Here is a 26,053-nt window from a genome sequence, read left to right as displayed (position 1 = left end):
CCCTTTATGTCGAGTCCCTTCTTAGTCCAATCTTGTAAAAAGATGTCCATATTTTTCTCCCTAAGGGGGGAGGTGTGGTGTGTGGTCGTGTAGGGTGTGGTCGTGTGTCCGACCACCTAGTGTGGGAGGACACCTCTAAGTGTTCTTGGAATGTAACCTTTACAAGCTAATATAAGGAGGTGCCAGACGGGAGAAAGGCAGGCTCATTTAGTCTCAATCTTGCTCTACATTTGTGGTGTACCGGAGAGAGAGAGAGAGAGAGAGAGTACACCAAACTGAGCGTGCCCTCTCTCAACCTCTTCTTATACTAAAGGGCGGGGTTACATTCCAAGATGGCTAGCATCAAGAACTACCAAGTGTCCTCCCACATTGGTCGGACACACAACCTAAAGGATCCACACACCACACCTCCCCCCTTAGGGAGAAAAAGATGGACATCTTTTTTACAATTTTGGTCCGAGAAGGGACTCGACAAAAGAGGGATCAACTCAAACGCCTCATCTGGGGGGAGTGATCATACAACGGCTTCGGGGCTAAGGGACTGAACTTGGGGGTTGGACTCGTCATCATGCCGAACATCATCAAGGCATGGAACTCATACATCTCGCTTATGCAAACATTAGGTCGCTATCCCAATGAAATGGACAAAACGAGGAAGGACTGACTGAGGATTGGGTGCGAAATTTTTGCGACATGCATTCCTTCCCGAAGGAGCTTGGTGTGATGGTAACGGTTATTCAATAAAAACTAGATTGCGAAATGAGCTAACGATGAAAAGACTAGAACTAAACACATAAAAGGATAAACTGTGGGGTTCAGACTCTGCATGACGCTTGTGAAAGCGTAAAAGTCGGGTACCTCTGCAACAAAGCTGCAGCAACTCCCGACCATTCGAGCATGTTGAAAACAAGAAAAATTGAAAACCATCCGCAAACCAAGACATCATAATATCCCAAGAGAGTGGGATGCATAGCGGACTTTGACAGTACATTGTTGTACAAAACATTGACGAAAATCAAGGCATGATAACCAGCTAGCCACTCCTTTGCAGACGGAAGCAGTAGGAAGAATTAGTCCATCTTTAAGATTGAATTTCTCCTCATCCACTTCTTCCACTTCTTCGACTTTCTCAACTTCTTCATCAACATCTCTCGTTTCGTCTCCTTCCAAATCGTCTGCAGCAGCCTCCTCCTGATCAGGTTTGGCTTCTTCCACAATAGCCACCTGGTCCTCAGCCTTAGAGGTGTCGAGCTCGACTGAGGGGGTTTCCTCGTCCTTCGACGCTGCTTCTACAACTACATATTTGCCCGCATCATCGGGGGCAAAAGCAGCAACTTCAGATGCTTCTTGAGTAGCAGCAGCATCGTCTGGCTTTTGCTCTTCTGCCTCTTTCATGACGACTTCCTCTTGCTCGACCTGCGGCTGCTTCTTAGGAGCAGGGGAATCCTTCTTGACAGCAGCAGCGGCAGGCTTCTTTCCTTTCTTCTGTGATACTGAAGGGTGCAACTCTACGCAGGCATGCAAGGCTCGTAGGCGGCTCGAAATAGATAGGCAAAAACCTGTGCAGTGGCTGCAGGGGAAGGGCCCATGTGGGGCGAAGAGTCCACAAGTCGCGAATGCTCCTGATGGAGAGAAGCGATGTTGGCAGGCTCGATAGTACGAGAGCCCTACTATGGACCAGAGCTGAAGTGACGGCAATATTGCTGCAATGGGTTGCAGCTAGGGTCTCTTGCGTCGGCAATCAGCAATATTGAAGGGATCCATAGAAAAGGAATGACCCGCCGGCTAAAAGAAAGGGCTACACTGCTGTTGCTGAAGGAAGCAGGAAGTCCCACTGAACTTCTTGATCTGCTAGAATCTAGCGGGGATGGCTTGGACGCCTCCTTTGTTTCTGATGCTTAGCGAGCTGAGGGACGGCTTCCCGATTGTTGAAGAATTTCGAGAGACTCCAGTAGCTACTAATCGGGCTCTCTAAGGGGGGAGGTGTGGTGTGTGTGCGTAGGGTTCTTGGAGAGAACCCCATCTTGGCATGTAGTCAGTTCCTCTAATATAAGGACCTCCTCTAATATATATATATATATGTGTGTGTGTGTGTGTGTGTGTGAGAGAGAGAGAGAGAGATTAATTATATTTTTATACAATATGTAATAGTTACAAAATATATATAAACAAAACAATCACATCATAAGAATAAACAGTTTTAAAAAATATTATCAATAAAAAGACAAATTCAATTATGGTACAAAAAAATTTGTGTGTTATAGCAATAAATTAATTGAAGTATGAGATAGAAAGGCATATATATATATTATATATATATATATATATATATATATATATATATATATATATATATATATATATATATATATATATATATATATATATATATATATATATATATATATATCTGTGTGTGTGTGTGTGTGTGTGTGTGAATATGAGAAATACATATATGTCCATCTTGAAAAAATTGTTGAAAATGAGATTTAAACCTTTTAATATTAAATAATAAACGTTTCTATTCTTTTGAGAGATTGTGTTGTTGTGTGTGCTTAAAAGGGTACAACAAAATTAAAGATTTTAAAGGTAGCTTGAGCTTGAAGAGGGGAAAGGAAGGGGGCCATGGAAGGCTTAGAAGTAGAGCCATGGCTATGGAGAGGATGATGTAAAGAAGGGGTAAAAAAAGACGCAACATGACAAAGCTGGGTGTGTGTGTGTTTTTGTTTTTGGGGGGGCAGGGGGGGGGGGGGGGAAGCGAGAGAAGAGGTGGGGGAAAGGTGTGCATGTGTGCGAAAGAGGGGACAGTGTGCATGTGCATGTTAGAGAGGAGAAAATGTGTGTGTTTGTTTGTGGGTGGGTGTGGTATGAAGCAAAAGTGCGTTTGCACTTTTGGAATATCTACTAACATACTATGGCGGACAGGTTGCCATGGACACCTTGGAGAGGGGGAAAGGGGAACAGACCCAGCACACAACACAATGCCTCACTATAGCCCAGGGTATACACAGCGCCCCAATCCACTAGAGTTCACCTTCAAAACTCAACACTATCCGCAAACAAACCACCGCTTTCACACAACCATACGCACATACGCCTTGCAATGCACCAGACAAACTCAATCACTCCGCTTCGCTCAATTCATAGCCTTCCACACACATACAACCTCTCTCTATCTCTCTTTGCACGACAAACCGCGGGGGGCACACGCATCTATACACGCCCGGAAACACACGCACATAAGCAGAGAAGAGAAGGGGGAAGGGGCAATGACGCCCAGAAACAATAGGGAATAGTCTTCTAGCATAGGCAATATCATGTACAACCAACACACCGCCAGCATGAACCTCGGCAACCAAAAACAAGAGCTCCAAAAGCCTTGGCAAGGAAAACCATCCTTGGTCAAAAGACCCTGGTCCAAAGACCCTAAAAAATGAACAAAAACCTCCTTTTATAGGAGTGTGCCTAGGAGTCCCAAAAAAGAAAAATGTGGTATGCTTCCATGTCGTGCACTTCATTTGGAGCTTCTTTTAGAATTTTTTATGCATTGCCAACACTTGGCTTAGTTTACTTTGGAAAGCATTGCATGGTGTGAACACTTGCCCTTTGCACCTTCCACTTTGGCCGACTGGATTTTCCTTTTGGTGCCTTTGACTTACCCTTTCACAGCCCTTGTCGACAACTCTTCCTGCAGCGGGACCCCTCCCCTCCAAGGCAATAGCGATGTCGCTATTGGGGGGGCAACTTCCCCTCAAAAACATTTTCCGCTTACAAGCGCGAGTAACACCCCATACCGCCTGACACGTCATCACCGACCAACCGCCCTGCGGCCGCCCATGGGCGCGCCACCTCCTGCACCGCCGGTCCACGCCAAAACCACCAACAATCACCGCCACAACAACACCGCCATACGCCACACCACGGGACGCCATAGCTAGGCTCAAGGGGAGCTCCCCTCACCCTCTTGGATGCTTATGGAGAGCCCACGTCTCAGCTTATATATCGCAGTAATCACTCCCACCGGCGCATGTGGGATATCTCCCCCCAGCCTCGTGGTGGCCCCACAGGTCCACTGCCTTTTAAGGCTTCAAAAACCCCTTATATTTTTTTAACCGAAAAAATCTTTTTGGCCTCCCTTTGCCAGGTTCCCATTATCTGCTCCCACCTCCTGTTGCCAAGCCGCAAACACCGACCGAAACTCCATCTTTCCGGCTACAATCACCCTCTCTGTATCCACACTTTGACCCCCCGGCGTCCTCGAACCAAGGGCTTCAAAAAGAGAAAAAATCATCTGCGACCAACCTTGGACAAAGGTACCCCAGCTCCCGACCGCTATAACTCTTTGCTCAGGACTCCATTTGGCATGCAGTCTCTGACTGTTAGCTCAAGATAATGTACACCCCGCTCTAGAACTTCGTTGAGGCTCAAAAGATGCCAGATGGCACATTCTCCAATGCGATCAAGTGGGCTCAGACTCGGCCCTCGGAAAAACTTCAAATGACCATATCTTGCAAACCGTGGCTCCAATCCACAATCTGAAAAGACGGGTAGGCTCCATGAATTGAGCTATACACATCTATACCTCAAGCTCCACTTGGACCACCTGTCTCCAACTGCCCTGTCCGGCAAGAATCTGCAACCCGCCAAAGCTTCAACCTTCAATAACTTGAGCTCCGTAGCTCGGTTTGATGAACCGTCTGGACCTATTCCTTCAGCACTTCAAGCTCTTTATTTCTGGACCCAAAAAACTGCACTTTGCATCTCCTTCACCTGCTACCGCAATTAGCCCCTTGTGTAGTCTTCCTTGGCCTATAAGCTGCATCATGCATACACTTCCGCTACTACATGCCATCCCATGACCTTCCTAGCTGCTCCATCCCTTTGCCATGCTTTTCCTTGCCTATACACATTTGTCCATGTCACCTTCTAGAGTCCACATACTTTGGTTGCACCATCATTGCCCACCCCCCTGTTGAGCATTTATGCTCAACCGAATAAGAGCTTTATTCCACTATAAACTGCAAAATCTGGCACACACTATGAGAAAACTAAAACCATATATAGAATGTTTTATTGCACCCTATTATCAAACCTTCAAGTGGGTTGCCCCACCCCCTGCATAACATAGCTTCCACCTGGATCAAACACCCGGATCTTTTCACTTTCATCCATATGTAACAACCTCCAATAGTGCCCTACCCAAGCACGTAGCCATCCATGCACACAAAAGGCCCATAGCACTTTAGCACCTCTCCGAACATCATCTTGCCTCATCAACCTATATGGCTCTGCAAACAGATTACTCGAACCAACCAAAAGAACTGGTTCCGCAACCACATCATATGTACAAACCAACACTTCTGACCCTCCCTCCCAGCCATGTAAAGTAGAGCTCCTCTCACAGGAGCCTCGTATCTGACGGATAACATATTGCACAGTTGCACTTACAAGCATACCTTTCAGCCATGGATTGCATATCTCTTTTAAAAGCTTGGACACATCCTGGGAACCTCCTCCATATGACATAGAACACATCTCTTGCACTGGCTTCATGCTCTCTTGCACCTCATCAAACTCACTTACACTGTCATTAAGCCCTTCATCATCGATTGGCCCTTCAAGGTCGCTCAGCACTTCCTTCTGTCCAGCTTCAGTCTCCTGCTCTTCAATCACCTCTTCTACCGCTGCATCTTGCTCCTCTAGGGAAGAGAGAAACTCGTTCTCTACTGCATCCATCTCCAGTTCCTCCATAGACATGGCTGCTTTATCTCTCTTGGCAAAATGGTGCATCTGCTGCACCATCATGGCACATTCCACCGCTACTTTCATCATCACAACCATTAGCATGGCACCACACACCACCTTCACCTGCATATCATCATATGTAGATCTAGACCGAACCTTTTGGCTTTCATCAAGCATCTCGGCTTGCTCTGTTCCCTGCTCTTCTTGCACATGTGCTACTACCATATCATCAAACATATAAGAGGTCAGCTTTACCTCTACCAATTTGGGTTCATCAGATTCCATCTCCTCGTTATAGGATGTATACTCATCCGCACTATTCTCCTCTCTTGTCTCCCAGCTAATCGAGCTTGTATGATCATCAGCATCTGCATCATATACCAACTCTGTATCAGCATCTGCATCCACCTGCTGCTCCACAAAAGCTTGTCCATCTTCACCACTTTGCTCACTTTCTTCATCAGCTTCAGAACCCTTGGTATCTACATCTCGATTGCATTCTACTACCTTTTCATGCAAACTTTCAACAAGCACATGCTTTACCTCTTCAATCCGTACTGGAACCTCCACATCCGCTACCGCTTTTGCATCTTGGTTCACCTCGACACGGAGCCTCTCTTCGGTGAAAAGCTCTTCCACCCTCGGCACATGCACATCACAAACCGGAAATCTCCAAGGAACATAACCAATAGTAGGTCTTACCTCCACAGGCCTAGCATTCTGCACAATTGGAATCACCTTTGGTTGGACCGAAGAGCATTTCGCTACCTCCGCAACAACATGCATATAATCTGCTGGCTTTAGCATTCCCAACTCCAACTTCCGCTTCACCTTTCTGCTCTTTATCTTTGCCAGATAGACCATGTCTTCAAAGGTATTTGCACCATCTTCGACCTTTTCTCTAATCCTCGGATGCAAGCACTCTAACAGCTTTGACAGCTTCAAAGATTGATTGCTTTTGACCCCAGTAGCAATCTCTAACTGCTTCCAACAAGCTTCAAACTGCTCAACGAAAATAGAGAAATCTTTACTTACATCCTGGCGTACCGCCTTCAACCTTGCACCAGCTTTTTCTGTCGTAAGCACCTCTCGAAACTGCTCCAGAAACTGACTCTGGAACCTTTGCCATGATTCTCAATCACTGCTCTCTAAGCCATCAAACCACACCTTGGCTCGTCCTCGCATCAACAATGGCACCGTCTGTAACCTTTTTGCATCCGTCAACATACGCATCGACAGCAACCATAGCTCAAAATTAGCTAACCAATCCTCGGGATCTTCAACACCCATAAAGATGGGACCAAAACCTGGCTCCACCATCTCTGTCAGCTTCAACCTTGACCATTAAACATCTCGACCATCAGCCAACCTCTTTGTCGGCAAAAAAACACCACTTCCAACCGCAAATTGGAGCATCAGATAGCTCCTCCGTGGGGGCACCAGAAGATGGAGAGGGGGAAAGGGGAACACACCCAGCACACAACACAATGCCTCACTATAGCTCAGGGTATACACAGCGCCCCAATCCGGTAGAGTTCACCTTCAAAAGTCAACACTACTCGCAAACAAACCACCGCTCTCACACAACCATACGCACATACGCCTTGCAATGCACCAAACAGACTCAATCACTCCGCTTCGCTCAATTCACAGCCTTCCACACTCATACAACCTCTCTCTATCTCTGTTTGCATGACAAACCGTGGGGGGCACACGCATTTATACACGCCCGAAACCACACGCACACAAGTAGAGAAGAGAAGGGGGAAGGGGGAATGACGCCAAGAAATAGTAGGGAATAGTCTTCTAGCATAGGCAATATCATGTACAACCAACACACCGCCAGCATGAACCTCGGCAACCAAAAACAAGAGCTCCAAAAGCCTTGGCAAGGAAAACCATCCTTGGTCAAAAGACCCTGGTCCAAAGACCCTAAAAAATGAACAAAAACCTCCTTTTATAGGAGTGTGCCTAGGAGTCCCAAAAAAGAAAAATGTGCTGTGTTTCCATGTCGTGCACTTCATTTGGAGCTTCTTTTAGAATTTTTTATGCATTGCCAACACTTGGCTTAGTTTACTTTGGAAAGCTTTGCATGGTGTGCACACTTGCCCTTTGCACCTTCCACTTTGGCTGGCCGGATTTTCCTTTTGGTGCCTTTGACTTACCCTTTCACAGCCCTTGTCGACAACTCTTCCTGCAGCGGGACCCCTCCCCTCCAAGGCAATAGCGATGTCGCTATTGGGGCGGCACCTTCCCCTCAAAACATTTTGCCGCTTACAAGCGCGAGTAACGCCCCATACCGCCTGACACGTCATCACCGACCAACCGCCCTGCGGCCGTGCCACCTCCTGCACCGCCGGTCCGCGCCAAAACCACCAACAATCACCGCCACAACAGCGCCGCCATACGCCACACCACGGGACGCCATAGCTAGGCTCAAGGGGAGCTCCCCTCACCCTCTTGGATGCTTATGGAGATCCCACGTCTCAGCTTATATATTGCAGTAAAATCACTCCCGCCGGCGCATGTGGGATATCTCCCCCCAGCCACGTGGCGGCCCCACAGGTCCACTGCCTTTTAAGGCTTCAAAAATCCCTTATATGTTTTTAACCGAAAAAATCTTTTTGGCCTGCCTTTGCCAGGTTCCCATTCTCTGCTCCCACCTTCTGTTGCCAAGCCGCAAACACCGACCGAAACTCCATCCTGCTGGCTACAATCACCCTCTCTGTATCCGCACTTCGACCCCCCAACGTCCTCGAACCAAGGGCTTCAAAAAGAGAAAATATCATCTGCGACCAACCTTGGACAGAGGTACCCCAGCTCCCGACCGCTAAAACTCTTTGCTCAGGACTCCATTTGGCATGCAGTCTCTGACTGTTAGCTCCATATAATGTACATCCCGCTCTAGAACTTCGTTGAGGCTTAGAAGATGCTAGATGGCACATTCTCCAATGCGGTCAAGTGGGCTCAGACTCGTTCGGCCCCCGGAAAAACTTCAAATGACCATATCTTGCAAATCGTGGCTCCAATCCACAATCTGAAAAGACGGGTAGGCTCCATGAATTGAGCTATACACATCTATACCTCAAGCTCCACTTGGACCACCTATCTCCAGCTGCCCTATCCGGCAAGAATCTGCAACCCACCAAAGCTTCAACCTTCAATAACTTGAGCTCCGTAGCTCGGTTTGATGAACCGTCTGGACCTATTCCTTCAGCACATCAAGCTCTTCATTTTTGGACCTAAAAAACTGCACTTTGCATCTCCTTCACCTGCTACCCCAATTAGCCCCTTGTGTAGTCTTCCTTGGCCTATAAGCTACATCATGCATACACTTCCACTGCTACCTGCCACGTCCCAATGACCTTCCTAGCTGCTCCATCCCTTTGCCATGCTTTTGCTTGCCTGTACACATCTATCCATGTCACCTTCTAGAGTCGACATACTTTGGCTGCACCAACGTGTCAATTTCTGCGTGAGTTGACAAAAGACACAAACAAAAATTAATTGTTGCCGAAATTCGCACTGCGTTGGATGGCGGCTGTAGACCTTTCACTTGCGGAGGGGGTGACTCTAGCTCTGCAACGCTTTCAATTACGCATTCAAGTACACTAGGGAACCTCGGACCTACCTCGGTACCTCACCTCATATTTGTTGCCCGCTTGTCCTCCGTGAACACCAACACACACACACACACACACACACACACACAGAAGGAGAGAGAGAGAGAGAGAAGAAGATGCACAGGAGCTCGAAGGTCTGTCTCCTACTACCTCCCCCCCCCCCCCCCCTTCCCCCCTTCCCCCCTTCCCTCTTTGACGCCACTGTCCACGGAGAGCAGTGTCTCTCCTCTCTCGCATGCTGCTTCGTCTTCTCTCTCGCATGCTTCATCTTCGTCTGCTGGTGTGAATTTCTTCACAGTAGCACGGCAGTTGTTGAATGCAATTGTGTTGCTTGATAGTGGTACTTTGTGTTTGTCTCCCGTGCTGTGAAGTCCTAGGCTCCGCGTCACCAAAGAATGCACGTGAGGGTACTGTGTGTGTGTGTGTGAGTGAGTGAGTGCCTCTTCCCGGTTGTTAGCATCACCCCCTGATGGCAAGGAGTCCCCGTCATTGTCATCGCCATCACCTGGACCCCTTTCTCCTGCACCTTCGTCTCCTCCATTCCCAGTCTCATGCAAAGTCTTGCATGCAACCTCGCCTCGACATTGCATGCATCAAGCTGCCAGTAAACTCGCACCTAACATCTTGCCTACAGCCAGCAACAATTTACAAACTGCAGTGATGATGCTTCCACCTGCTCTGGTCACTGAACTTGTATACGCCCGCTCCTGCTGTTGTGGAAGTGCCTGCCGAAGGTGGTGTTGCCATTCCTACGGCTGACGATACTCCGCATGCACCTGCCTCAGCCTGCTTCGGCCCCTCCTCCACCGGAAAAACTGACTAGCCGTTGGTTGTCCAAGAGGCTCCGTTTGCACCTCCATTTGCTGCTCGCTTGCACCGGCCATCCCTCTAAATCTAACTTCCATGCAAATCTTTGACTCTAAAATGAACGTTTTAAAGTCACAGTAGTGTGTCTGTGTGTGTGTGTGTGTGTGTGTGTGTGTGTGTGTGTGTGTGTGTGTGAGTGCCTTGCCAAGGGTTGCAACTCCTGGTGATTTCTGCTCCGCATGGTCGAAGAAAGTGGGACTGTAACAAGAGGCGGGGTGATAGTGGTGCAGCCTACGAGTCAAAGACATGCTCTGAGTAGTCCACTGTCTCCGAGAAGGCAGGCAGCATGCACACAAAGAGAAAGGCCCCTCCCCTCGCTCATTATCCCGGTGCCCACCTAGCACCCACTTGGTCCTCGCGCTGCCATGCACTCGACACCGCAACAAATCTCTCTCTCTCTCTCTCTCTCTCTCTCTCTCTCTCTCTCTCTCTCTCTCTCTCTCTCTTCTCTCTCCTCTCTCTCTCTCTCTCTCTCTCTCTCTCTCTCTCTCTCTCTCTCTCTCTCTCTCTCTCTCTCTCTCTACACCTAAGCAATGTCCGAATGTAACTTAAAAATCTATATGTTTATTGTAGGCAGCACGCGTGCAAGCCAAGGAGAGTGGCGTTGTGCTTTGGTGAGGCAGTTCAACCAGGTAAAATGTCTTGGCTAATTTTTATTTCAATTTAATTATTTGATTTGTTGATTATTTGAGAGAGAGAGAGAGAGAGAGAGAGTTGTCAAGTGACCGGAAATGGTAAGTTAAAATAATCCATAACTGTGAATATGATACCATGTCTGGGTGCTAAAAGACTAGAAAAAAAATACTACAAAACTGTGAATCTGATACCATGTCTAGGTGCTAAAAGACTAGAACAAAAATACTACTACTACTACTAGAATCCATCCTCATTTGCACCCTAGATATCGAGAGAGTATGGCTCAAATCCTTTGTTGTACTCTCTGCTATGTAGCCCCGTAGCTACATAGCCATCTGGATCTCCATAGCTCCTGTGCTTGACCGAGAGAAAAATAAAATGAAATGAAATGTTATATTAATGTCTTCAAACGGCCAAAATGATCTATGAGACCAATTTGTTACAAAATTGTGAATGTTTTGACCTAACCTTGGTAGATTAGTTAGGTCAAAAGGCCAAAATAACCTATGAGACCAAACTATTATAAACAATGTGAAGATAGAGAGAGAGAGAGAGAGAGAGAGAGAGAGAGAACGAAGTCGAATGAAATGAGATGTTAATGTTATATTAATGTCTTCAAAAGTCCAGAATCAACTATGAGTCCAAACTGTTACAAATCTATGAATCTGATACCATGTTTGGGTGCCTAAAGACTATAACAAAAATACTACGTGTGCAACTAGAATCTACCCTCATTTGCACACTATATATCGAGAGAGTATGGCTCAAATCCTTTGTTGTACTCTCTGCTATGTAGCCCCATAGCTCCATAGCCATCTGGATCTCCATAGCTCCTGTGCTTCACCGAGATAGAAATGAAATGTTATATTAATGTCTTCAAAAGGCCAAAATGATCTATGAGACCAATTTGTCACAAAATTGTGAATGTGTTGACCAAAACTTAGGTAAATTAGGCCAAAATAACCTATGAGACCAAATACTACTACTACTACTACTATCCATCTTCATTTGCACTCTAAATATCGAGAGAGTATGGTTCAAATTCTTTGTTGTACTCTCTGCTATGTAGCCCCATAGCTACATAGCCGTCTGGATCTCCATAGCTCCAGTGCTTGACCGAGAGAGAACTAAAATGAAATGAAATGCTATATTAGTGTCTTCAAAAGGCCAAAATGATCTATGAGACCATTTGCTTGACTGTCTGGATCTCCATAGCTCCTGTGCTTGACCAAGAGAGAACTAAAATGAAATGAAATGCTATATTAATGTCTTCAAAAGTCCAAAATGATCTATGAGACCAATTTGTTACAAAATTGTGAATGTTTTGACCTAAACTTAGGTAAATTAGGTCAAAAGGTCAAAATAACCTATGACACCAAACCGTTACAAAAAATGTGAAGAGAGAGAGAGAGAGAGAGATAGATTGGATTAACGTCCACGGAGGTCATATATGACCTATGGGACCAAAAACACAGACATTACAATGATTCATTCTCAGTGTGGGCTGATACATATCAGTTAAGGACTGAGGGTCCATCAAGAGGGTAGGGTAGGAAAAAAGGAGAAAAGGAGAAAACAAACAAAAACCTAAGGGTCGGTTGTGGAGAGAGTTGGTTTGGGATTTCAGAATTCTTGGATGATCTCTTTGCCTGCTCGATAGACTGCCCATTTGCCTTGCTTACGCGCTTCATGCACCTTCTTAACACTAGGTTGGTAATGGGACACTTTTATGTCCTGGGACACTTTTATGTCCTGTTAAGTGACCATTTTCCTTGAATTATGTCAAGAGTTTCAAAATGGATTTTCAGGTGCTATCTGTCTAGAAAGTTGTCTCATGAGCTGAAAAAAACTCGACATTTTTTTGGAATATCAATTCCATCTTTAACCTTGTCCTGCACAACATTTCACAACCTAAACTGTGTGAAAAAACAGGTCCTGTTTTTGGCTTTTTTCAACTTTTTGCAACTATACCACTCTAGAATTCATGTTTGTGAGGTCTATAATGCTAGAGAGCTATCTTTAGTAGTCCTCAACATGTCCTGATGCTTCTAGGAAGAAATAAATATTAAAGTTGTAAGTTATGACCAAATTACAAAAATTGTCAAATCCTCTTTTTTAGCCAATTTTAGCTCTTGTATGATTTTTTTGGTGGCTTTCATGATATCCAAATGTAGTTTTGATTTTCTATGTCGCATATTGTAACATAAAGCTAATATTCCTTGAGTTTTGGGGCACCTAATACACTATTTTTCATAGTAGACAACGATGGTTGATTTTTTTAATTATAGAAGAAAACAAAACATTCTAGTATATCAAGTATAGCTTTTTCAATATTGTTAGTTTCTTGTGACAACTACATGCATTTTGTAGGTAGTAACCATATCTAGTCATAAGGATCAAATTTGGCTAGATATTGAATAGTTTCTATGGGATTCTACAACTCATAATGTTGAACCCAGTTTTTTCATGTTTACTGTATTTAACACTTCATCTTTGTCCCTAAGATTCCCCTTGGTAAGAGATGTATTATTCTTTTGACATGCTCCATGGATCCTTGTGAGCCTAAAGTACAATAGGTAACTAAGAAAACATGCATATATTATTTGTATTGAGCGTGGCTATAGAAACTTTGATGATAGGTTTGCAGAATGGTAAAAATCCAACTTTTTTGTACCTATTTCTTTTGGCAAAACAAAAAATAGTGAGTGAGAAGCAATTATATGTTCTAATCACCAACCCATTGAAGTTAACTAGGGAATTTATCTCAAGTCCTACAAAAATCCCTAATCTTATTTTTATGCAACAAAACGTAAGAAATGACTGTTTTGATGAAAATGTACTGGTCCATCAACTTTGGAGGCTTGGTGTGACCAAAAGATGAGAAATTTTACAAGTTTCTTATTTTTTCCATGTGGAGTAGGCCTTGAACTATAACCTCATGAAAGGATTTTACAAAGTGAGTGGATCTACTATGGTTTTGGAGGTTTTTTTCAAAACCCTGAAAGGACACTTTTATGTCCTGTTAGGTTACCAACCTAGTGTTAAGCTCGCTCGCTTTACTCTTGAGTTGATTCATGGTCAGTTCTTCTGCAATCCAAAGCTTGGTTTCTCTGAGAAGGCGGGATTGACGTAGAAACTTTACCCGCTCCTCTTTGTTCTTGAAGGTAAGGACACAATGCTCGGGACGTACATGCGGATGTGTCTCATTGATCCAAGCGACATTCTCTGACTTGATGTTGACTGGCTCAATAATATTGTTGAGTTTGATGATTGCCTCTTCAAGGGTGTCCTTAACAGTGCACCACTGCAAGGGGAGCCCACCGATGCGTACCTTGAGGGCATTATCTTCTTGAGATTTTTGTTCGGAGATTTCCTTTGTTACACACGTCCTTACTTGGGCGATGGTTGTTGAGTGAACTTGGTTAACCTTTGCCTCTACCTCCTTTACCTTGTCGGTGGTGAGGTCAGCCATAGAGTTGAATTTTTCTTATAATTTGCTCAGGCAAGATTTGAGTTCAAAGTTTTCCTCCAAGACTCAATCAAGAGTTGCTTGCAACTGCGTGATGCGATCAAGTTTGCTAGGGGCTGCAAACACTGTTGCAAAGCTCGGTCTTGCTTTGGCGGGGGTCTTTGGAGTAGCCATCCATGTGCTTCAGGAGATCAAAGGGAACTGACCATTGACTCGCAAATTCCGGAGGGAAAAGCCTTTGAGAAAGCTCGACGCTTCACCCTTTGAAGAAGTTTTAAACTCCTGTCCCCGGCCGAGTATCTTCTAAAGGGCACCACAACTTGTTGTACTTCGCAGGGCTAAGGCCGAAAACAAGTGCCGGCACCACAACCTGCTATACTTCGCAGGGCTAAGGCCCAAAGCAAGTGCTGAAAACGCCTTAAAGCTTTTATGAATGCTAAAAGCTTCAACAAACCTTTGAAAAAGATCTTGTTCTTTTACTGTGTCGTAACCTACAGGACAAGGGGTCTCCTGGCGGGCGTCGTAGGTTGTTGTACTTCGCACGGCAAGAGATCTACTGGCGGGCGCCGCGAGGCTGGGGCCGACGCCAATGCTGAGGCCGTCGCAGGGGCTGGGGCCGCCGTTGCAGGGGCTGGAACGACTTGACTGTGCGGGGCTGGGGCAGGGCTTCGCCACAGAGCTGGGGCTATTGAGGGGGGCTAGGTTCAAGCTTAATGCCTCCCCCAGGGTAGCCCTTCGCCCAAGGGGGGCTGAGGGAGACGATGCTAGGGTTACGGTGGACCTAAACTGCTAGAGAGAGAGAGAGAGAGAGAGAGAGAGAGAGAGAGAGAGAGAGAGAGAGAGAGAGAGAGAGAGAGAGAGAGAGAGAGAGAGAGAGAGAGAGAGAGAGAGAGAACGAAGTTGAATGAAATGGGATCTTATATGAACGTCTTCAAAAGGCCAAAATCAATTATGAGTCCAAACTGTTACAAAACTGTGAATCTGATACCATGTCTGGGTGCTAAAAGACTAGAACAAAAATACTACTACTACTAGAATCCATCCTCATTTGCACTCTAGATATCGAGAGAGTATGGCTCACATCCTCTGTTGTACTCTCTGCTATGTAGCCCCATAGCTACATAGCCGTTTGGATCTCCATAACTCCTCTTCTTGACCGAGAGAGAAATAAAATGTTAGATTAATGTCTTCAAAAGGACAAAATGATCTATGAGACCAATTTGTTACGAAATTGTGAATGTTTTGTTACAAAACTATGAATCTGATACCATGTTTGGGTGTTAAAAGACTAGAAAATACTACTACTACTACTAGAACCCATCCTCATTTGCACTCTAGATATCGAGAGAGTATGGCATGAAATGTTCTACTAATGTTTCCAAAAGGCCAAAATGATCTATGAGACCAATTTGTTACAAAAATGTGAATGTTTTGACCTAAATTTAGGTAAATTAGGTTATATTAACGTCTTCAAAAGGCCAAAATCAACTAAGAGTCCAAACTGTTACAAAACTGTGAATCTGATACCATGTGTGGGTGCTAAAAGACTAGAACAAAAATACTACTACTACTACTACTACTAGAATCCATCCTCATTTGCACTCTAGATATCGAGAGAGTATGGCTCAAATCATCTGTTGTACTCTCTGCTATGTAGCCCCATAGCTACATAGCCGTCTGAATCTCCATAGCTCCTGTGCTTGATCGAGAGAGAAATAAAATTGAAGGAAATGTTATATTAATGTCTTCAAAAAGGCCAAAATGACCTATGGGACTAGAGGGTTACAATGTGTTGAATCAGAGTAACAAAATGAAATGACAAAATGATAAAACCATAAGATAAAAGTACTATGAGATCCTAAACTGATAGGCGTGAACTAAGCCGAGAGAGAGAGAGAGATAGAGAGAGAGAGAGAGAGAGAGAGAGAGGGGGGGGGGGGGGGGGGGGGGGGGGAGAAAACGCACACAAACACATATAGAGAGACAAAGAGTCTAAAATAAACTGAGTTTAAAGGGTACTTACACACATATACGCATGCATGCTACACAACCACACACAAACAAAGAGAGAGAGAGAGAGAGAGAGAGAGAGAGAGAGAGAGAGAGAGAGAGAGAGAGAGAGAGAGAGAGAGAGAGAGAGAGAGAGAAGAAAAAGACCAAAGTGAATAAAATTAAAGATAAGCGAGAGAGAGAGGGAGGGAGAGACATAGGGAGAGTTAAATGTGAGTAACATTTCCATCCAAAGATGTAGATTTTCATGTCATAGAGAGGGTTTCCAGAGATCTCGGGCTTGATGTAAATTCCTAGAGCAATTCCAATACACCTTAGAGATGCTTGCGTAGGCTCGAAAATCAAGGCATGATACTCAAAATGCAATCCCAAGAGAGCCTTCATACTGAACCAAGATGGTATCTTTGTCTTCACCCTAATAAGGAAGAGTGTTTTAGGATCCTGTCTATAAAAGTATTAAAGGATCCATCTAATGATAGGCCCTCCAAATCTACCTATGCTATTCCAATGATAGTTAACATAACCAGTTTGTCACTCTCATACGAATAGTTTCAAAAGATCCCAAGGATATTATAAGTGCCCTGTTGTAAGAAATTCAAGATGGAATTTGGACAATCAACATCTTCTTCTTAACAATAAGATAAAACACCTGATTGTACTATACATCATGCCGAGTTTGATAATTGTGGGAGGAGATGATGTCCCAAAGAGGCAAGGACTGATCTATTTTCCATATGATGTGAACTAAGGGCTTCTCTCCTAATGCATTTACATATGCATTACAGTTCAAAATAATCCATAGTTTGATCACCAAAAGGTGACCACATGGATAGAAGATCACATGAAACCATTCTATATTTCAAGAAGGGTTGGATAGAGAGAATAACACGTGTGATTGAAAGATCCAGTACTGCTTCCAAACCCTATAAATTTTAGATATAGAGTGAAAGTGAGAGAGAGAAAGAGAGAGGGAGATGGAGATGGAGAGGGAGAGAGAGGGATGGGAAACAGACCTAGAAACAGACTTATTTAAAGAGACATATTGTAAAGTCAAGTTTTGTGGATGAAGTCCTAGAGCAACTACACTTACAATGTCTCCCTTTTTTTTCTTAGGAACTTTATGGCACCTAGGGTATCTGCTGAATGTTTTGGTCATGGATTGGAAGCGATGGAGATAGTAATGGATCATATAATGATTCACTACTCTCCGGAAAACAAAGATGACTTCTTTCAAAGGATTGTTCGAGGTTTCTTTCCGGGTGTTACTATAGAAGAATCTTGGAGAACCTACGACCGCACTTCCATGACTCGAGATGGGACACCCTTTCACCAGGTGTTTGTGAGAATCCCGAATGATCCCAGTCAATGGTTTCACAACCTACGCCTTTTGCAGATTCGAGTAAAGATGGGATACTCAGATGCCCTCTACCTTGATTCTGAGTTAGGTTGTTGTTCTATATCTGAAGTTTATAGCAAAATTAATGCGCAAAAGAGCATTGTAGGACCTGATAACATAGAGAATCATAAGGAGCCTATTTTCAAGCGTCCCAGTGCTAAACGCTCTTTTTCCATTTTCAAATGTAGATGGGGTTAATCATGTATTGAGAAAAACTTTTATCTACTGAACAAAAGTGATTCATGCGCAATTGGGTTTGTTTTCCACTTCTCATGCAATCCTTTGTTGTTTTTCACATCTAGATAGAGATGATGTATTTTTTTTATTCGAAAATAGCAAGCACTTTAAAAGTGAATATTCTACGAGGGTTACTTTTTAATTTACAAGCATTCAAACCTTCTCTTTGGTTGTCGCATTTCTCTTTGCAACGAATGTAGTTTTTTGTGTACAATAAAATGGAGATTAGTTGTGCCATTCCATTGGCTATTGCAACCAACAGCTTGATATCTTCTGGGATAGCTGTAAGTGCATCAGCGGGTGAAGAGGAGATACTTTCATCTCTTCCTACTATTCGCAATGTGCGTACAGCAAAGAGAGCAGCTCGAAATGTCGGGAGGAATAGTGCATCTGCTAATGCACGGGAGATACTTTCATCTCTTCGTATTCGAAATGTGCGTGCGGCAAAGAGAGCAGCTCAAAATCTCGAGTGGAATTCAAAGAAGAAAATTATTGAAACCTTGCTAGAGATCAAAGCCTTCTGCAATAGGATGGAGGCAATGCAAACCAATGTCTCGGATGTGGTTGAAACTTTAAGCTCTACATTGGAGATTGAAAGTGGGATACTATGGAAATTGCGAGAAGAGACAAAAGCATCGAACTTGCAGAGATTAGAGAGTGAGGCATACATGAGAGAGAAACTTTCCAAAATTGAAGATTCTCAAAAGATGATATTGGCATCTATTGAGAATCTTCGAAAAGAGGCTTTGCGGAGTCAACGTGAATCAAAAGGACGAATGCAAGAAAATAATCTACTACAAATCGTTCCAGGATTGAGAAGTATCGTCAACAAGCTCGGTGCTTTGACAAATGTTCAAGGTTCAAGACTTTCAGATATCCGAGCTACCTCAAATAAATTGAGTGCTTTGGCTAGATTAGTTCGACCAAAGCAGGGTCAAGTTTCTCAACGACCTAATCCTACTATTCCTACTAATGGTAGAAATATGTAATGTTTTGATGTATCTTCATCAAACTGTTCTTTTTAATTAAGTCAATCCGTTGTGTCAAATGTATTTAGTCCTACTTATGGTAGAAATATGTAATGTTATGTTGTAGCTTCATCAAATTGTACTTTTTAATTGAGTCACTATCAATGTGTCAAATGTATTTAGGTTAGAGGATATTATTAGATGTCCCAGTTTATATTGATTTTTATTAAGCATAAAAATGTTCTTTTAGTGACAAATCCAAATTATATCAGGTATATTGTATTTATATGAGATCTATTTGCACCTGATTTCATAGATGGTATCTGGACCACGTATATTATCACCTGGTCATGCACGACGTAGTCGACTGTGTGATGATTCGTGAAAAGCGAGGCGCCAAATAGCACGAGAGAGAACAAGGCATTCACTACAAAGTACTATTGGAACTTTATTGGAGTGCAATGAAAGGCAGAGCAGGCATGAGTACATAAGATGAATCATGAACCTGAAGCCATGAATGTGAGGACAACAATGAACTTAGTAGAGGGAAACTATTCTAAAGTAGAAAAGCATTGTTTGTCCATCCGCTTTGAATATCCAACGTCTCTCCTTTTACATCACAAGTCTATGGCACCAGTTCTATCCAAAAAGTGTGTGTTGCACAACTTAGGAAGCTTAGATTATGTTTGCTCCAAATGTGGAGCAAAGGCCTGGAAGGACGAAGGAAAGACTATCCAAACATTTGTGGGTAAATATTGTTGCTCTAATGGAAAGTCCAATCACTTTCTTTGAATGAGCCACCAAATGAATTGAAAGATTTGATGAGCTCAACCACAACAAGAAGTAGACAGTTCTTACAAAACATTCGAGGATATAATAATGCATTGGCATTTGTGTCTCTTGGTGCCAATATTGATGAGACTATTAATTATGGTGGGAGAGGTGTATACACTTTTAAGGTTCACGGCTTTGTCTATCATAGCATTGGTTCTTTAGCGCCAGCCGAAGGACAAAATGAAGTCCCACGCTTTGCACAATTATATTTTTTTGATACCGAACATGAGTTGAGTAACAGATTGCATCATGTTTCAAATTTAGATCGTAGTATTCTAGAGTGTTTAGAGTGATGATGCATAGAGTAAATCCTTATGCAAATGCTCTACGATCTGCTGATTCTTTGTCTGGTGATGCTATTGTACCCAATATGAGGATGGTTATTGCGGAGCATCATTGTGATGGTTGGCAATATCTTGCTCCAAGGGGTTCTGAAGTTGCTGCATTTATGCCAGGACAAGGAGATGATAGAAATATTGGCTATCGCGACATTGTACTGAATTTTTGACACGGGGGTTTGAAAAGAATCTCCAGCATGCATCGAGCTTACATGTCCTTATTGTATGTTTTATTATTTCTAAGTGGAGAGGATGGGTAGCATCTTTATTTACAGACTACCGATGAAAAAAAATCGAGTCAAAAGCAATATTATGTTTTTTACAACAGTATGTCGTGGATTCTTATAGTACTCTAGAGGAGTGACGGCTTTTGTGGATGCGAAATAACCAAAAAACACTTTGTGGTGAAGTGTACCAAGGATTGGTTGACATGGTTGAGGCTAGAGATGGCTTAGAGAGGGCTGAAGGTCAAAATGTTGGCCGTAGAATTGTTTTGCCTTTGTCTTTTGTTGGAGATCCAAGATATATGTGCCAACTATTTCAAGATGCAATGGCAATTGTTCGTAGTAGGGGGAAATCGGATCTCTTCGTCACATTCACATGTAATCCACGATGGAAGGAAATAGATGATGCATTACTACCTGGACAAAGTGCTGTTGATCGTCCTGATGTGACTATACGAGTGTTTTATCAGAAGTTCCAAAATATGATGCATTTACTTATCAAGCAAGCCGTATTTGGGGAGGTGATTGGACATGTTTCAGTGATTGAATTTCAGAAGAGAGGTCTTCCTCATGCACATATATTGTTGATACTTGCATCCAAATATAAACCCATAGATACATTACACTATGACAAGTTGGTTTGTGCAGAGCTCCCTAACAAGAATGTGTTTCCAGAATTATTTGATGTAGTGCGTCGTTGTAATGTTCATGGGCCATGTGGTCCTTTGAACCCACGTTCTCCATGTATGGTTGATGGTAAGTGTAGATTCAAGTTTCCACGAACATTTTCTACGTCTACAAATGTAAACGAAAGTGGATATCCTGTGTATATGAGAAGAGATGATGGAAGGTTTGTTACGTCTAAACATTACAATTTAGATCATTGTTGGGTTGTTCCTTACAACCCTCTTCCTCTCTTATCACTAAGATACCAAGCCCATATTAATGTGGAGATTTGCTCAACTATCACTGCCGTGAAATATCTTTATAAGTATGTCTACAAGGGACATGATTGAGCCACTGTTGTCCTTCAAGATGGTGAAGGAGCTACTGATGAGATCAAGAGTTATCTCAATGCACGTTATGTTTCTGCATCTGAGGCTATGTGGAGAATATTTGGCTTCAACATGCATAGTGAAAGGCCAGCTATTCAACGATTGCAAGTACAACTTCCATTGCAGAATATGGTTACATTTCAAGATGGTGATGATGTATCACATTTGCTAGATAATGAGCAAAATAGAAAAACTAACTTAACAGAATGGTTTGTTGCAAATCAAAACTATCCTGAAGCAAATAGCTTCACATATACTGACTTTCCAAATGGTTGGGTATGGAATAAAAGTTGAAAGGCATGGTCTCCACGACAACACGGTGTTTCTATTGGAAGAATGTAAAATATTGTCCCTACTACTAGTGAGGTTTCTTACCTTCAAATGCTTCTCAATATTTGCAAGGGATGTAAGTGTTTTGAAGACTTTCGTATGTATGATGGTCAGGTCTATGTTACATACAAAGAGGCATGTATAGCTAGAGGATTTTTGCAAGGAGGCATGTATAGCTAGAGGATTATTGCAAGAGGATTATTTCCTTCATGTACATCATGCATGCTCTGCCTTTCATTGCACTGCAATAAAGTTCCAATAGTACTTTGTAGTGAATGCCTTGTTCTCTCTCGTGCTATTTGGCACCTCGCCTTTCGTGAATCATCACACAATCGACTATGTCGTGCATGACCAGGTGATAATATACGTGGTCCAGATATCATCTATGAAATCATGTGCAAATAGATCTCATATAAATACAATATACCTGATATAATTTGGATCTGTCACTAAAAGAACATTTTTATGCTTAATAAAAATCAATATAAATTGGGACATCTAATAATATCCTCTAACCTAAATACATTTGACATATTGATAGTGACTCAATTAAAAAGTACAATTTGATGAAGCTACAGCATAACATTACATATTTCTACCATAAGTAGGACTAAATACATTTGACACAATGGCTTGACTTAATTAAAAAGAACAGTCTGATAAAGATACATCAAAACATTACATATTTCTACCATTAGTAGGATTAGGTCGTTGAGAAACTTGACGCTGCTTTGGTCGAACTAATCTAGCCAAAGCACTTAATTTATTTGAGGTAGCTCGGATATCTAAAAGTCTTGAACCTTGATACTTTTTCAAAGCACCGAGCTTGTTGATGATACTTCTCAATCCTGGCACGATTTGTCGTAGATTATTGTCTTGCATTTGTCCTTTTGATTCAAGTTGACTCCGCAAAGCCTCTTTTCGAAGATTCTCAATAGATGCCAATATCATCTTTTGAGAATCTTCAATTTTGGAAAGTTTCTCTCTCATGTATGCCTCACTCTCTAATCTCTACAAGTTTGATGCTTTTGTCTCTTCTCGCAATTTCCATAGTAACCCACTTTCAATCTCCAATGCAGAGCTTAAAGTTTCAACCACATCCGAGACATTGGTTTGCATTGCCTCCATCCTATTGCAGGAGGCTTTGATCTCTAGCAAGGTTTCAATAATTTGCTTCTTCGAATTCCACTCAACATTTTGAGCTGCTCTCTTTGCCGCACACACATTTCAAATACGAAGAGATGAAAGTATCTCCCGTTCATTAGCAGAGGCACTATTCCTCCCGACATTTCGAGCTGCTCTCTTTGCTGCACGCACATTGCGAATAGTAGGAAGAGATGAAAGTATCTCCTCTTCACCCGTTGATGCCCTTACAGCTATCCTAGAAGATATCAAGCCGTTGGTTGCAATAGCCAATGGAATGGCACAACTAATCTCCATTTTACTGTACACAAAAAACTACAGTGGTTGCAAAGAGAAATGCGACAACCAAAGAGAAGGTTTAAATGGTTGTAAATTAAAAAGTAACTCTTGTAGAATATTCACTTTTTAAGTGCTTGCTATTTTCGAATTAAAAAAATACATCATCTCTATCTAGATGTGAAAAACAACAAAGGATTGCATGAGAAGTGGAAATGAATCACTTTTGTTCAGTAGATAAAAGTTTTGTTCAATACATGATTAACCCCATCTACATTTGAAAATAGAAAAAGAGCGTTTAGCATTGGGACTCTTGAAAATAGGCTCCTTATGATTCTCTATCTTATCAGGTCCTACAATGCTCTTTTGTGCATTAATTTTGCTATAAACTTCAGATATAGAACAACAACCTAACTCAGAATCAAGGTAGAGGGCATCTGAGTATCCCATCTTTACTCGAATCTGCAAAAGGCAAAGGTTGAGAAACCATTGACTGGGATCATTCTGGATTCTGACAAACACTTGGTGAAAGGGTGTCCCATCTCGAGTGATGGAAGTGCGGTCGTAGGTTCTCCAAGATTCTTCTATAGTAACACCCGGAAAGAAACCTCGAACAATGCTTTGAAAGAAGTCAGCTTTGTTTTCCGGAGAGTAGTGAATCATTATATGATCCATTACTATCTCCATCGCTTCCAATCCATGACCAAAACATTCAGCAGATACCCTAGGTGCCATAAAGTTCCTAAGAAAAAAAAGAGAGACATTGTAAGTGTAGTTGCTCTAGGACTTCATCCACAAAACTTGACTTTACAATATGTCTCTTTAAATAAGTCTACTTCTAGGTCTGTTTCCCATCCCTCTCTCTCCCTCTCCATCTCCCTCTCTCTTTCTCTCTCTCACTTTCACTCTAGATCTAAAATTTATAGGGTTTCGAAGCAATACTGGATCTTTCAATCACACGTGTTATTCTCTATATCCAATCCTTCTTGAAATCTAGAATGGTTTCATGTGATCTTCTATCCATGTGGTCACCTTTTGGTGATCAAACTATGGATTATTTTGAACTGTAATGCATATGTAAATGCATTAGGAAAGAAGCCCTTAGTTCACATCATATGGAAAATAGATCAGTCCTTGCCTCTTTGGGACATCATCTCATCCCCACTCGGCATGATGTATAGAACTATCAGGTGTTTTATCTTATTGTTAAGAAGAAGATAATGATTGTCCAAATTCCATCTTGAATTTCTTACAACAGGACACTTATAATATCCTTGGGATCTTTTGAAACTATTCGAATGAGAGTGACAAATTGGTTATGTTAACTATCATTGGAATAGCATAGGTAGATTTGGAGGGCCTATCATTAGATAGATCCTTTAATACTTTTATAGAGAGGACCCTAAAAAACTCTTCCTTATTAGGGTGAAGACAAAGATACCATCTTGGTTCAGTATGAAGGCTCTCTTGGGATTGCCTTTTGAGTATCATGCCTTGATTTTTGAGACTACGCAAGAATCTCTAAGGTCTATTGGAATTGCTCTAGGAATTTACATCAAGCCCGAGATTGCTGGAAACCCTCTCTATGACATGAAAATCTACATCTTTGGATGGAAATGTTACTCACATTTAGCTCTCCCTATGTCTCTCCCTCCCTCTCTCTCTCACTTATCTTTAATTTTATTCACTTTGGTCTTTTTCTTCTCTCTCTCTCTCTCTCTCTCTCTCTCTCTCTCTCTCTCTCTCTCTCTCTCTCTCTCTCTCTCTCTCTCTCTCTCTCTCTCTCTCTCTCTCTTTGTTTGTGTGTAGTTGTGTAGCATGCATGCGTGTATGTGTGTAAGTACCCTTCAAACTCAGTTCATTTTCAACTCTTTGTCTGTCTATGTGTGTTTGTGTGTGTTTCCCCCCCCCCCCCTCCCCCTTCCCCCCCGTCTCTCTCTCTCTCTCTCTCTCTCTCTCTCTCTCTCTCTCTCTCTCTCTCTCTCTCTCTCTCTCTCTCTCTCTCTCTCTCTCTCTCTCTCTCTCTCTCTCTCTCTCGGCTTAGTTCACGCCTATCAGTTTAGGATCCCATAGTACTTTTATCTTATCATTTTAACATTTTGTCATTTCATTTTGTTACTCTGATTCAACACATTGCAACCCTCTGGTCCCATAGGTCATTTTGGCCTTTTTGAAGACATTAATATAACATTTCCTTCCATTTTATTTCTCTCTCGATCAAGCACAGGAGCTATGGAGATCCAGATGGCTATCTAGCTACGGGGCTACATAGCAGAGAGTACAACAGAGGATTTGAGCCATACTCTCTTGGTATCTAGAGTGCAAATGAGGATGGATTCTAGTAGTAGTAGTAGTAGTAGTATCACTACAACAAAAAAACGTGTTATCGACGCAGATATCTACGCGGCCCGTCGCTGTGAAACCAGTCACTATTAGCGACGTGGATAGCGACGCGCATAGCAACGCACATAGCGACAACCATAGCAGAAAAAAAATTTCTTGGGCAAATGACAGGTAGCCTGGCCTGTGCCCAGCTAAAAGATGGACACAGCCACAGCCAGACTTCCTGCCCTTTGCCCAAGAAAGCGAGTAGCACCAAAATATCAACCATGCTCCCGCGTGCAGAAATTTCGGCAGAGTTCCCTTTGTTTTTACATAAACTTTTCAAAAAAAAAACCATATCATGTATACGCCTCCTACATGCTATCCATGTAGGATCTCACATGAGATTTAAGGCCAATGAAAGACAACCGTACCAACTGAAAAGCATAGCCATAACTTAAAAGCATAACCATAACTTAAAAGCATAACCATAACGAACCATAACCATAACTTAAAAGCATAATCATAACGAATCATAACCATAACTTAAAAAGCATAACCATAACGAACCATAACCATA

General features: G+C 42.7%; 1 protein-coding gene across 1 annotated transcript; it reads left to right on the top strand.

Annotated features, from left to right (window-relative positions):
* The first annotated feature begins 20,553 nt into the window (after nt 1-20,553).
* LOC147433041 (uncharacterized) lies at nt 20,554-21,363 on the top strand. Its single transcript, XM_086492025.1, has one exon. It carries the CDS (start codon nt 20,554-20,556, stop codon nt 21,361-21,363), a length of 810 nt encoding a protein of 269 aa, XP_086348151.1.
* Nucleotides 21,364-26,053: the final 4,690 nt, after the last annotated feature.

Source organism: Adiantum capillus-veneris, chromosome 20 (assembly GCF_014529385.1).
Source record: "Adiantum capillus-veneris isolate H3 chromosome 20, ASM1452938v2, whole genome shotgun sequence".
Lineage (NCBI taxonomy): Eukaryota > Viridiplantae > Streptophyta > Polypodiopsida > Polypodiales > Pteridaceae > Adiantum > Adiantum capillus-veneris.
Note: the sequence above shows the minus strand (reverse complement) of the source record. Positions and strands in the feature narration are given on the sequence as shown.

Excerpts from the sequence above, each read along its gene's own strand:
- LOC147433041 (XM_086492025.1), top strand. The coding sequence starts at position 20,554 with ATGGTTGAGGCTAGAGATGGCTTAGAGAGGGCTGAAGGTCAAAATGTT.